Raw genomic sequence first — 12818 nt, 5'->3', positions numbered from 1 at the left:
GCCCCACCCTGCCGCAGAGCAGAAGCCCTGAGCAGCTTCCCCCCATACCCCCCCAAATGGTAGGTGGGGTGGATCTGTGGGAGGCTTTGGGAGCTGCACTGTAACTGCAAAAGAGGCACGGTTTGGCCACCCCTGCTATAGACTGTCAACCTGATGCCTTGCACACAACGCTAGCAACTTCTAAACATCTTCACCTCGGCCAGCAGGAGTGCTTCCACAACTCTGAAAATCGATATTTAGCTGGAGACCAGCGAGAGTAGCCTGTTTCCTGATCTTAAGCAAAGCACTCGGCTGTGTTACCATGAGGCTAAAGCAGAGTGCCGGTTGGCAGCATGTTCTTTGTTCTGAATGAGTGACATCTGTAGCCTTTTTTTTTTTTTATTATTTTATTTTTTTAAAGGAGCATCATCGCCAGACATGGAATCCACCTATGGGGGAGGCTTACTAGACATGGTGAAAGGAGGAGCAGGGCGACTCTTCAGCAACTTGAAGGATAACCTTAAGGACACCCTAAAAGATACCTCTTCAAAAGTTATGCAATCTGTTGCCAGGTATAGTACAACCAAAGCCTCTCAGTGCAGGTAAAACAAATACTGCAGCTCCAGGATGTTAGTGGGAAGGAAACTTTGTTCTTAACTGGCATTGGAAAAAGAAACTGGTCTTTTTCCAGGTTATCTAGAAAGCTTTTCTTTTATTTGTTTGATGTGACTTTTATGAATGAATCGGTCTTATAATTGGGTGTATGGTTTAAATGAAGCTAAGGCCAGTAAAGCAAGATTTGTAACCTTGGGATGAATGAATGTCAGAGATCCTGAACATTGGGATGGGCCTTTCCTATCCATTCTCTTCTCCAAGTCTCTCTTTACTACTCTTACCTCTATATCCCTTATGCGATCCCACTTCTACCCTACGAAGACCGTTTTTGTCTCTAAATACCGATTCTCCTGACTGACTGACCTCTGTTCCCTCACCCATCTGCTGTTCCACATGAGATGACAACCTCTCGCTAACATCTCACTTCTCCCTATTTAGCCCCCCTTATTGTTCCCATCCTTAAATCCATTCTTGACCGCTACCTTTTAAGAAAATTCTGTTGACTTGTTGCACGCTGTTGATCACTGCAGCTGACTGCACCTCAACTAGGCACTGTGCTCTGGTGCCGCCTTGTGGTGCACACTGTCTATTCTGGGATAACTCTGAGGTGGCAGAGCAATTGTCTATGATCTTAGGAGTGGCTTTCAGGTGTCTGTGGAAGTGACTGACTGTGCAGGTTGCTGAAAAATTTCCATTAGAAATTGGAGTCAAGGCAGCTGATGATGATGATAAAGTGGAGGGTGTTCTTTTTGACAAAAAGTAGCCAATGGTGTAAAGACAACTGGGTATATAAAAAAGAGAGGGTTGTTTAGTCCATTGTTGGAAAGCAATATTTTAAAACTTTCTGATTCTGTCTTGTTTAGACTTAACTTCCAAGTGTACTACTAAGTAGTTTGTCGCTCCTTGTTATCCATTCCTAATCTGAAGTGAGTCTTCGTGGAGAAACATTGTTGTCTTGGCTTCTGTATATAGGTGTCTATGTTAACAAGTGTCTTCCCTGCTTTCTTTTCTTTAGTTACACCAAGGGAGAGCTAGATATTTTTTATGTTACCTCAAGAATCATTGGTAAGTGTCAGTCACTTGTGTAAATGAAATCATGCTGTCTGCAGTACTCCATGTTTATGAACCAACTTCTGATCCCTGTTGTGGTCCATACTCACTCTTGTGTGTGTTTGGTCTTGACAGTTATGTCTTTTCCTGCTGAAGGGGTTGAACTGGGGTTCAGGAATCACATTGAAGATGTGCGAACGTTCTTAGATTCACGACATCCTGACCACTACACGGTCTTCAATTTGTCACAGAAGTCTTATCGTAGTGCCAAGTTTCATAACCGGGTAAGTGCTTTCTTCTGGGATACCAAAGCCCAGGATCACAAACTTTGGAGGACAGACAGCAAGAGGTCTCTGAAGCAATCTCACTCAGGGTTCTTACAAAACAAAGGGGGCAGGTTCTGTGCCTCCTAAGAGGCAGAGCACAGAAGGCTCAGGGAGATGGGGACCAAAGGTGGCTTTAAATGCCCATTTCACTCCCTGGATTCTGGCCTACTGTAGGGCCTCAAACAGCCCCTGGCATAAGTTAAAGCAGCCCTTGAGGGCTCTGTGCTCTGGCATGTACCTGCACTGGAGCTTGCAATGGGAGGGACTGTAGGGGTACTTAAGTTGCTGCTATGCTACTCGTGACTCCTGTACAGCTGCTAGAAACTGCCGCAGAGGAGTGAGGAATAAGCACTTTTTCAGAGAATTTTCTAAGAGAATGACTATCAGTCTATTAACACTAAGTTTGATATACTGACTGAGCTGCACAACTCTTTAAAATTGTAGTGTGTATGAATGAAAGTAGCTCCCATCTGCATGACCGCCTAACAGCATAATACTCAGGTGCTAATTTTGTTGAAGGCCTAAAAAGCAGAGGGTAGTTGTGATGGGTTAGACCCCCTCCTTCTGGGATGCCACCTCATGTACTGGGGTTTCACTGAGCCCCTCCTCCTCCACCAGCCTGGATTCCCTTCCCTGTTTTTCTGAATTAGGCTCTCCGGCCTCTTGCAACGCACACAGGTAGGGCCACACCCAGCTGCAGACACAGACTGAAGTCCACTCTGTGTGAGAGGATTCACCCAGCATTCACGTGCACACCCCCTTTGGGGAATAAACCCAAAATAATACTGTCTTGCGCTGTATAGAAAGATCTGCACAGCGCAAGCTCATAAAAATTCCCCCTCTCCCTCAATGTGAAGAGAGAGATGCACCATTTCTTGCCACCCCCAACCCCGTTAGAAATTGCACAAACTGTTTTTAATAATAAACAAAACAAAAGTATTAAGGGATAGCAAACAGAACAAAGCCGATTACTGAACAAATAAAACAAAACATGCATACTAAGCTTCAGATCTTAAAGAGACTAGTTTCAAGAAATAATTTCTCACCCTAAAAGTTGTTTTAGGCAAGTTGCAGTGTTTCTGTGACTTAAAATTCCAGTTATTTCTTCTTACCAACTGGACCCCTGTCTGTCTGGACTCACCCCTGCCTTTCCTCTCAGGTTAGTTCCTTTGTCCCTTCAGGTACTTTTAGCAATCTTTCTTCTTGGGTAGGCAATGGAGGAGAGTCTAGATCAACCCAGCCTTAAAAAGGATTTACCTAAGGCAGGAAACCTTTGTTTGATCCCCGTACAGAGGAAAAGTACCAGTTGTGTCCAAAGTGGTATTTTGTATCAGGTGATGATATCACCTGACCTGGTAGTGTCACAGCTATGCCCCAGGACGCCTCTAAGGAAGGAGAAAGATTAGTATCCTTACAGTCTTATTGTTTCTTCCTAATGGCCCATCAAGACTGTGATGGCCAGTTGTCTGGTGGGTGTCTCCCAGACATGCACACTTGTAATTGTTACATAGTCAATATTCCTAATTTCAGATACAGAAATGATACATGTATACAAATTGGAAAATCACATTCAGTAAATTATAACCTTTCCATTGATACCTTACACGAGCCATCTTACATAAAGTATATCTTAACCATATTTCTATGAAGAATATGGGGTGCGATGTCACCGTAGTAATCACCTACAGTATTGGTACTGTACGTAGGGAAACTTCACTTCACCAGACTCTTAGAATTAAAAAAGCAAAGCGGTGAGAACAGGTATCCTAACAAAGGTGCTTCTAAAGAAGTTTTCTTTTAAAATAAACCAGCATACTTCTGTGCTGCAAAACTGTCTCTCTAGTTATGTAAAATCTTGATGCAATCAGTGATATTCCTGCCCTCACAAAATAAAGTTATATCTGGAAGTTAAATATGGGTTGTGTATCTGGCTCTGCCCCTACTTTTATTATTTGAGAAGTTACTAATGCTTTCTGCCTTCATTTCCTCCTCTGTAAAACCAGAATGATACCAGACAGAAGTGTTGGGCTACAATTTCTTGAAGGTTTTAAAGCATTTGGAGATCCCTGTAGATATGCAAGGTTAGGCATAACTGGTTTAAAAAAAAAAAAAAAAAGCACTTTCTTACAAGCAATCTTCTTCCTTCTTTCTAGCTCTGTCTTCCACCAAAATGCAACATTAATTACTAAACTTAAGCTAGTGTAGCAAGAGATTAGTCTGACCTATAGTTGTTAGGTAAACTGAAGAGTCTATTTGCAGCCACTGTGTAGATCGCTGGTAGCCATTCCATTTACATTTGTGTGCACACCATGGCTAAAAAATGCACATCACTAAAAAAAAAAATGGCTCCATTTGTAAACGGCCTTTCTGTGATGGTGTTGCATGTTGTCAGTGAATCAGGAAAACCTGTTAGGTGAAAATAATCAAGGAGCTTTTAATTCACTTTTGCTTAACAAATTCAGGTATATTTGTTGGCAATGGGGCTGAGATGAGGAGTGCTCAAAAAAACTGGACTAACATCAGGACTCTTCTGTATCCATAGATGCAGTGGGATCTGTATTTACAGCCACTCAACTTAAAATATTTTAGTGGTATTGCTGCTGTACTTGTCTATTGAAAGAATGCTGCAGGGCAGGAAATAGTATTCATATTCTTATTTACTACTGTGTATGTTACCTACTAAGACTGACTAGCCATTTTGTTAGCTGTTGCCTCAAGACGTGAGGTGAAAATGATAAATAGCATTTATCAAAATGCAGCATCTTAAGGTTCTGGGCTGGGATAGTCTGTCTCTACTAGGCAGGCAGGAAAGATAAGGTGTATATATGAGATAATTTTGTAAAATTGTTCCATGGTATACATGGAAAAATACTAATCGATCCTAAAGGAGCTAAAATCCTTGTATGACTATTCTCCATTTAGGCTTTGGCACAGGACTAACTGAGAGGTGTTCCTCCCAATCCCCTCCACGCACAGTAGTTGCTTGTTCTGTTCTTTATTTAAAGTGGATTATTAGTTTCCTATTCTCTAAGCCTTTTGTTCAAGAGGAATAAATCTTTTATATAAAAATGTTGTAAATTCATAGTTGCTGTTAATTCTCATCTTCCATAACCCTTTTTGCCTCCTACTGGCTTATTCAACTCTTCTTTCACAGACTTCTGAAGAGGAAAAGTAGCCGCCGTATCTGAAGATAGGATACAGTTTTAAAAAATAAGCAAGGCAAAATGTAGAGCCCCTGGAAGAATGTAACTGGGAACAGTATAATGCTCATTAGTCCTTTAATAATCCATTCTTCTAGTGACTTCCCTGGTAGTGGCTTCTCCAGCAGTTTCCCAAAGAAGCTGGGAGAAATTCAAAATAAAAATCTTATGCATAAAAACAAGCTGATGTTACTGTCCTAACACTAGTATCATAAACATGGCCACAGGCCCCCATATTTCAAAAGCCGTATTCAACTTCCACTTATTTTTATGTTGTGTTGAGTTTCCTTAATGATATTGAGGTAGCATGTCAAATAAAGAAAACTACATAACATATACTTAAAAATTTCCGAATTACATATCTGCTTGCTGGCCTGTGATTACAGACCAAGCAAATGCATAATTATGGACTGCTGGAAATGCATATTTACTTAATAGATGGTAACGGCTTTTCAGAGCCTTTACAGTCTGCTGCCTCAAGGCCTAGTTAGAGGATATTTAGTTCATGGGTCGTTGGTCATATTGTCAGTAACAGCTTCCCTTGGAGAACAGCAAAACACAATCGGGACTAATTGTCCAAGCAACTCCACTTTAAAAAATCATGATGTGAAACTGTCCAGGAAAAAAAATGCATTTCAGTTTGCATGATTATAACCTAAAAGAATGGCCAAATAAATGCTCATTGCACTTCATGTGAGCACTCCCTAATGTATGCTCATCTGCTATAGAGCAGAATGGCTATTTCTGACTATTGTACATACTTTAAAATAAGAATTTGTGTTTATAGACGGTTAACTGCAGCAACAGATACTCTGCTAGGTGCTTACAATGGAAAACAATACATTCTTATAGGGGGATTCCAGCCTTGCTGTAGATCCCCTTACAAATATTAGGGTTCAAACTAAATACAACCCAAATTAATTGCTTAGACGTTATGGACAGAGTCTGAGTAAGCTGCCTTGACAAATTTATATCATTCTCCTTTTAAGTGGTTATATGATCCATCTAAGGAACTTCCACGTATTTAGGAAGGTTTAACCAAACCATCATCTTCTCTTCTCCTCCCTCCCCCAGCCCCATTCCTAAAGTAGAATTCAAATGTCTGCTTGGGGAAAAAACTGCTCTTCAGACAGAATGAAACTTGGTGCTGTAGCTTCCTACCTCTGGCCAGAAACCTCTTTAAAAAGCAATTCAATTAAAAATAAGCCAAATGGAGAAATAGGTTTGTGGAAGGCGAGCCAATCTGCAACTTGGCACAGCACTGCAAAGATTGTCCTTGAGACAACTGTGTTGTTCAGAGAGTATATGGATGAGTGATAGCTAGAAATGCTTTGCTTGTTTGTACAGCTTAGCATTTGAGGAATAATGTTCTGGCTGACATCTTAGTAACTATTACCCAATTCCTTTCTACAAAGAATTACTCAAAGTATTAAGATTGCTGTAGAAATCAGATCTCTCTCTCTCTCTCTCTCTCTCTCTCTCTCTCACAAGAGTCCAGGCATTAGTGGCCTGATCTTCAGGGTTGCGGAGGTCTCTCAAATCCCACTCCATTAAGTCAGTGGAAGCAAGAGATGCTCAGCTCCTCTTGAAAACCAGGCCGTAACTTGTCAACCCTGTGACCTAGTGCAGGACTTACTACAATGTAACTATAATCAAAGCACAGCAATTTGATCCAACTCTTCCTTGCAAAGAGAATTCAGTGCTTTAAATAGTTAGTAAGGATGATCCAAGCTGCATGCTAAATATTTCAAAACAGTTTTAAAATGTATTGTCAGGGACAAAAGATCTTTTTGTTTGTTTCATAATATGAAATTGATATTCTCTTGCCCCTTCCATAATTCATGCCTCCCCCATTAAGCAGAGTTCTGCATGAAAAAAGAGGCTGAAGGGTTTTAAAGCACATCATTTACCTTGTATGGAAGGGATATGCTCTTTTTGACAGGAAAGATCCATGAAACTGTCTCAGTTAAGGGGATTATGAAGTTTTATGTTTGTTCATTATGTGATCTCCTAGGTATCTGAATGTAGCTGGCCAATGAGACAAGCACCCAGTCTGCATAATCTCTATGCTGTATGTAAGAACATGCACAACTGGTTACAGCAGAACCCCAAAAATGTGTGTGTCATCCATTGCATGGTAAGTCAGCCGGTAGCTGCATTTGAGAAATCTCTGCTTATAAACTCTTGCTTCCCTGGGGAACTGGCCAGCAACAAAATGCACCATTGTACAAGGATACAATAAGGGTAAGTCCATACAGAAGAATAAGCATTATACAATCTGCCAGTATGCAAAAACCTAAACTTTTAAATATAAAGAGACAATTCAACTTGATGCTAAAAATGCTTCATGCCTTTAATCTTATGTATTGCAATATGTTTGAGAGTCTTTTCTGCCCAACACAACAGCAGACGTTGCTTTGAGTGTTATGGTTTGTCACAACTTTAAATGCAGTTTCTAGTTTGGTTGGGGGAGGAGAGCTTGAAGAAGAATAACTAAAACTACCATTAAAGTGTGGGTCTATTCTGAAAATTCTCTCTGCAACAAGAGGGACGTTTTACTCCTCAGATCTACTTCCTGTGAGTATTGAGTCAGTTCTACTAACTTCCATGAAAAACAAGTCTGATGGATTTAACTCCAGTTAGCCCTGCAGAGCCAGCGTAGCTAAGGAAGATGAACCACATTCTGTCCCTCCTTGTACATCAACAGACTTGTTAACAACGTAGTGTTTCCAGGGCCTTGTGCAAACCCATTGAGGGCCCTGTAATTGCACAGATGTTGAGGACAGTGTAGGCTGAAGACTGTGTCAGTGACACCTACACAATCACACTCTTTGGCCTGTAGAACCTTTACGGTTGATAATGATGCAGAAGGAGTTCTGTTTAACTTTCAGCTCCCAGGCTGTCATTCCAGGGCTGTCAAGTTTTGGGCAGTAAAAACCTTCTTTGATCTAGGCAGATTTCATCTGGAAACTTCTGATAAACATTAAGCCTAATAGTGTCTCTCTCCATTTGACTACAGTTGTACTGTGAAAATCAGAAACACATAAGTTCTCTAGGTATATAGTTTCCCAACCCAAAAGACTTGAACATGACAGAGCTCCAAGACCTGCTTAGTGCCCAAATGAATTTTTTGTATGTCAAAGGGCATTTTTCTCTTTGTCCGTCCCCCTCCAACTAGCTTGTACAGCCAGCCAAGTCCAAAAGATAGGCAGGTTACCAATATGGGGGCCCCTCTTCAGCAAGGTACTTAAACCAGTGCTTAACACAAGGTATGTAATGATGTTGTACCCATGTTGGTCCCAGGATATTCGAGAAACTAGAAGATATTACCTCACCCACCTTTTGGACCAACTTCTGTTGGTGAGAGACAAGCTTTTGAGCTTACACAGAGCTCTAACCCTGAAGAAGAGATCTATGTAAGCTCAAAAGGCATGAGTGGTCCCTTTGACTTTGAGCACATGCCCATATTCAGCAAGATACTTAAGCCTTAGTCTGTTCTGGGGTGGCAAATCCTGTATCAAGGTAAATCACTGCTTTAGAAGATTGCAGTGAGACCAAGATCTGCAGGTGTGGTTTAATATTACAAACTACAAATTACTAAAACACACAGCAAAAGTTCCAATACAAAGAAAGAAGTTATTTCTGGGCCCTCAAAATCTTGTGTGAATCCTCAACTACTCTTTTATGCACTTCTGTAAAGTAACTGAATCCATTTCTATCAACTGGATTTAGTCTGGTTCAAATGTTAATTACTAGAAATGAAAGCGCCAAAACAAGAGTTTCTATAGACATTCCTCCTTTAGCTCTAATATGGCCATGTCATTGAAATCTTGCTGAAATTCGCTTTTAAATATGGATTGGGTTAAAATAGACTATCCTTTCCCTTCAATTAACAGGATGTCTCTGATTTGTGCTCTTGCATTTTATCTGACAGGATGGTCGTGCAGCATCAGCAGTTCTGGTCAGTGCAATGTTCTGTTTCTGTCATCTCTTCTCTAGTCCAGTCCCAGCTATTCAGTTGCTCAACTCAAAGAGACCTGGAATAGGACTCTGGCCATCCCACAGAAGGTAGAGTATGTTAGTCGGGCAAGCACTATTCAACATAGTTGAAAACATATAACTGTTTTTAGGCCTGTGGTCCCCATGTCCTCAGCTTTCCAGGCCTGGGTCCTACAAACATTCCTGTGAGTAGTCCCACGGAAGTCAGTGGAACTGCTCACGTGCCATGTGATAGTCTGAGTAATGATGGTCTAAAGTATTAAGCAAGGGGTTTGGAGCCTGGAATGCTTGAGTTCCAGTCCTAGCATGTTAACGTTGCCAGAGCTATGTAGGGTCAGGCAAGTTCCTTAGCCTCTGTGTCCTAGCCTCACCCTGTGTAAAGTGAGAATGGTGAATGCTGTTTTCCTCAAATTGTGGCCAAGGATTAATAGATGAAGGCTTTCTTTTTTGTTTTGTTTTTTTTTATGATGGCTTTGTTCCTTAGGCTGAAAGAAAATTAAGACAAGGCTTACTATTGCTTCAAGCTTCCCCCAAAATTACAGTTTGTCTGATCAGAAACTTGCTGTGAAAAACATCTTGTTTGCAGTAGGTTTGTGTTGCAACAGAAGAATATCCTGTTGGCAGGCTCCCACCGAGTGAACAGAAAAAATGCAGTGATAAATATGTAGAAACAAAAGTTTAAACCCCCAAGATTCTTAGCCTAGTTAAGCTGAAAACAGCATTGCTGTGCCCTGGCAAGTTTTGGAATTGTCATTATTTATTTTCTAAAAGTGCTGTTTAAGGTCATTATAGAAACAAACCCTCCAATCCACTTAGCTGGAGCTAAGCTAACTGGTCTCTAAGGGTATATCTACACTGCAAAAAAACCACCGGCAGCAGGGACTCTCTGAGCCCGCGTCTACAGACTCCGGCTCCTGCTACGGCACTTAAAAATAGTAGTGTACATGTTCCCTCTCAAATTCTGGAACCCTGCAAGGAGGGTGGGTCTTGGAACCAGAGTGGGAACGTCTGCACTGCTATTTTTAGCACCATAGCATGAGTCCAAGTGTGATAGTTTCCAAAGCCACACTAAGGCTTAAGCCGGGAAAAGGGTGCAGCAGTGCTGGGTCAGGAAAGCTCCACCCCTCAGGTACTGCCAAGCATACTCCTGGGGAAGAGTATAAAGAGTTCCAGCAGCCCAGGCTGGGGGTAGGAAAGAAGCCATTTCCTGGAGGAACACTGCCCTGAGACAGGAGGAGAAGCTCTTATTAAAGAGGTCTGGCTGTGAGTCTTCCTCCCCTGCCTTTTAGACATCACCCGAAAGGTAGGGTCACCTGCATCAGCCCTGAGACTCTGGGGTTGAAAGCAAAGGACTATAAGTAAACAGAAGTCCCACCTCAAACTGAGGCATTGGGTGGGGGAGGTGGGCTAAGCGTAGGTCATACAATGCTATCATCCTTTCAGGGTCCTGTGCTGGGACCCGGTGGAGTGAGAGCCTGGGTCCCCCTAACTACCCCAGATTCCCCTATGCCTAGCCCAGGGATGGGGTGGGACTAAGGGGTTATCAACAAGGAGGCCAATCCAGCTGAACCCCATTCAAGGAGTTCAGGACACACTGAACTAAAAGAGACTGGAGAAGCGGGTGCTGACCCCTAGGCCTGCTGACCAAACAGACAATCCTGCTACACCAAGTCTGTAGTCCTGGACTCTGAGACAGGCTGCCATGTGTGGTTTTTTGTTTGTTTGTTTTTCAGTATAGACTTTATTTATTTTTATTTATTCTTATAAATGCAGAATTGGCATAAAATGCTTACATTGCTTGCTTTGTGGCTTGACGGCAGTAAATGCATATTGTACAAATACTGACAAAATTCCATTCCTAGAACTTTACAAGCAGCTCTGTGCAAGTTTATGCTCTCCAAGTGCCTCTCTTATAGAAAACAGAAGTGATAATTGTGTGATGGGTAGGGCTGTTGATCTCCGTTAACTCACGCGATTAACTCAAAAAAATTAATCACGATTAATCTCAGTTTTAATTGCACTGTTCAACAATAGAATACCAATTGAAATTTATTAAATATCTTGGATGTTCTACATTTTCATATATATTGTAACTGAAATCAGTGTATATTTTTATTACAAATATTTGCACTGTAAAATCAAACAAAAGAAATAATTTTCAATTCACCTCATACAAGTACTGTAGTGCAATCTTTGTTGTGAAAGTGTAACTTACAAATGTAGATTTTTGGTTTGTTTGTTTTGTTTTTGAGTGCAGTTATGTAACAAACAAAAACCCCCCAAATCTACACTTGTAAGTTGCACTTTCACAATAAAAATTACACTACAGTACTTGTATGAGGTGAATTGAAGAATGCTATTGTCTTTTTACAGTGCAGATATTTGTAATAAAAATAATACAAAGTGTACAGTTCTCACTTTTCATTTCAATTACAAACACAGAAATATAAATGTCGAAAACATCCAGAAATATTTAAATGCTATTCTATTACTGTTTAACTGTGCAATTAATCGTGATAAATTTTAATTGCTTGACAGCCCTAGTGATGGGATCATTTGGTAATGGCTCTCTTTTTGTTGCAGATACCTAGGATACATTTGTGATCTAATAGTAGAAAAGCCTATCCAGCCTCACTGTAAGCCTCTTACTATCAAATCAGTCTCTCTCAGTCCAGTCCCCTGTTTCAATAAGCAGAGAAATGGGTGTCGACCCTTCTGTGACATTCTGATTGGAGAAACCAGAATCTTTACAACCTCCCAGGAATATGAAAGAATGAAGTAAGTTACTATGGCTTTCTTACCTCTTAATGATGCTAATAAAAGTCTTTTTTTACTGTAATACATCTAACTTCCAAGCTGTGCGGTGGGGCAGGGCGCGGCGGCGGGGTCCTGTCTGATTTGATTGGGCAAGATAATGTTACTAGAAGTGAAAATGTTACTGGGAAGTTGATGCCCAGTGTTAAAACTCGACTGCCAGAGCTTGTCTGAACTTCTATGATGAGGTGCTGGGGCTTACCCCTGGCATATTTCAGCACCATACTAGTAGTTCTATGTGAAACATTACTGTTTCAACTGACCACTAGCAAGAGCACAGAATGCTACTTCTACTCACTAATCACGGTCTGAGTTTTGAGATTATGTATTTTGAAGTACACAAGCAATAACTTTAATGGTTCTGCTGAAGTGCGCATAACAATAGACTTCTTCCTCATTTGTTTTAAAGGGAATTCCGTATGCAAGACGGGAAAGTCATAATTCCATTAGGAGTCACTGTTCATGGAGATGTTGTCATTTCTGTCTACCATATGAGATCAACCATTGGAGGACGACTTCAAGCAAAAGTATAGTTTGTCTACCTTTTGATACACACAGCACAAACACGGAGTCAAAGACTGACCCTGGCACTCAAAGATTGAGGTGGAAGGAGGCAAAGTAGCCATAAAAATGTTCAGCACGACCCTAAAGACTTGGAGAGGCTGGGAGTGAAGCTCAGAGTAGGCAGTGACAGTGACAGTGCTGATGGTGCTGTATGGAGGGGGCTGGGCAGGATCCTTCCAGCTGCAAGAACTGAAAGTTTCTCTGCCAGTAACCAGCTTGAAGCAAGGGTCTACTGGACTTCCTGCCCTGCCACATAGGGAAGGAGGTGGCA

The 12818-nt window shown here is 41.3% G+C and overlaps 1 protein-coding gene across 4 annotated transcripts in view; it reads left to right on the top strand.

Moving 5' to 3' along the window:
- Positions 1–12818, top strand: part of DNAJC6 (DnaJ heat shock protein family (Hsp40) member C6) — a 91561-nt gene that overhangs the window by 53424 nt on the left and 25319 nt on the right. For all 4 annotated transcript variants that reach the window (XM_037907572.2, XM_037907571.2, XM_043552831.1 and 1 more), the window contains 7 exons: positions 401–551; positions 1610–1659; positions 1780–1928; positions 7185–7307; positions 9105–9238; positions 11753–11947; positions 12393–12510. In XM_037907572.2, coding sequence (XP_037763500.1) covers positions 401–551; positions 1610–1659; positions 1780–1928; positions 7185–7307; positions 9105–9238; positions 11753–11947; positions 12393–12510 — 920 coding nt within the window. The remainder of the gene's footprint in view (positions 1–400; positions 552–1609; positions 1660–1779; positions 1929–7184; positions 7308–9104; positions 9239–11752; positions 11948–12392; positions 12511–12818) is intronic.

Source organism: Chelonia mydas, chromosome 8 (genome assembly GCF_015237465.2).
Source record: "Chelonia mydas isolate rCheMyd1 chromosome 8, rCheMyd1.pri.v2, whole genome shotgun sequence".
In the NCBI taxonomy this organism is placed as follows: Eukaryota; Metazoa; Chordata; order Testudines; family Cheloniidae; genus Chelonia; species Chelonia mydas.
The sequence above is the reverse complement of the archived record's forward strand: the minus strand, read 5'-3'. Positions and strand labels throughout refer to the sequence as shown.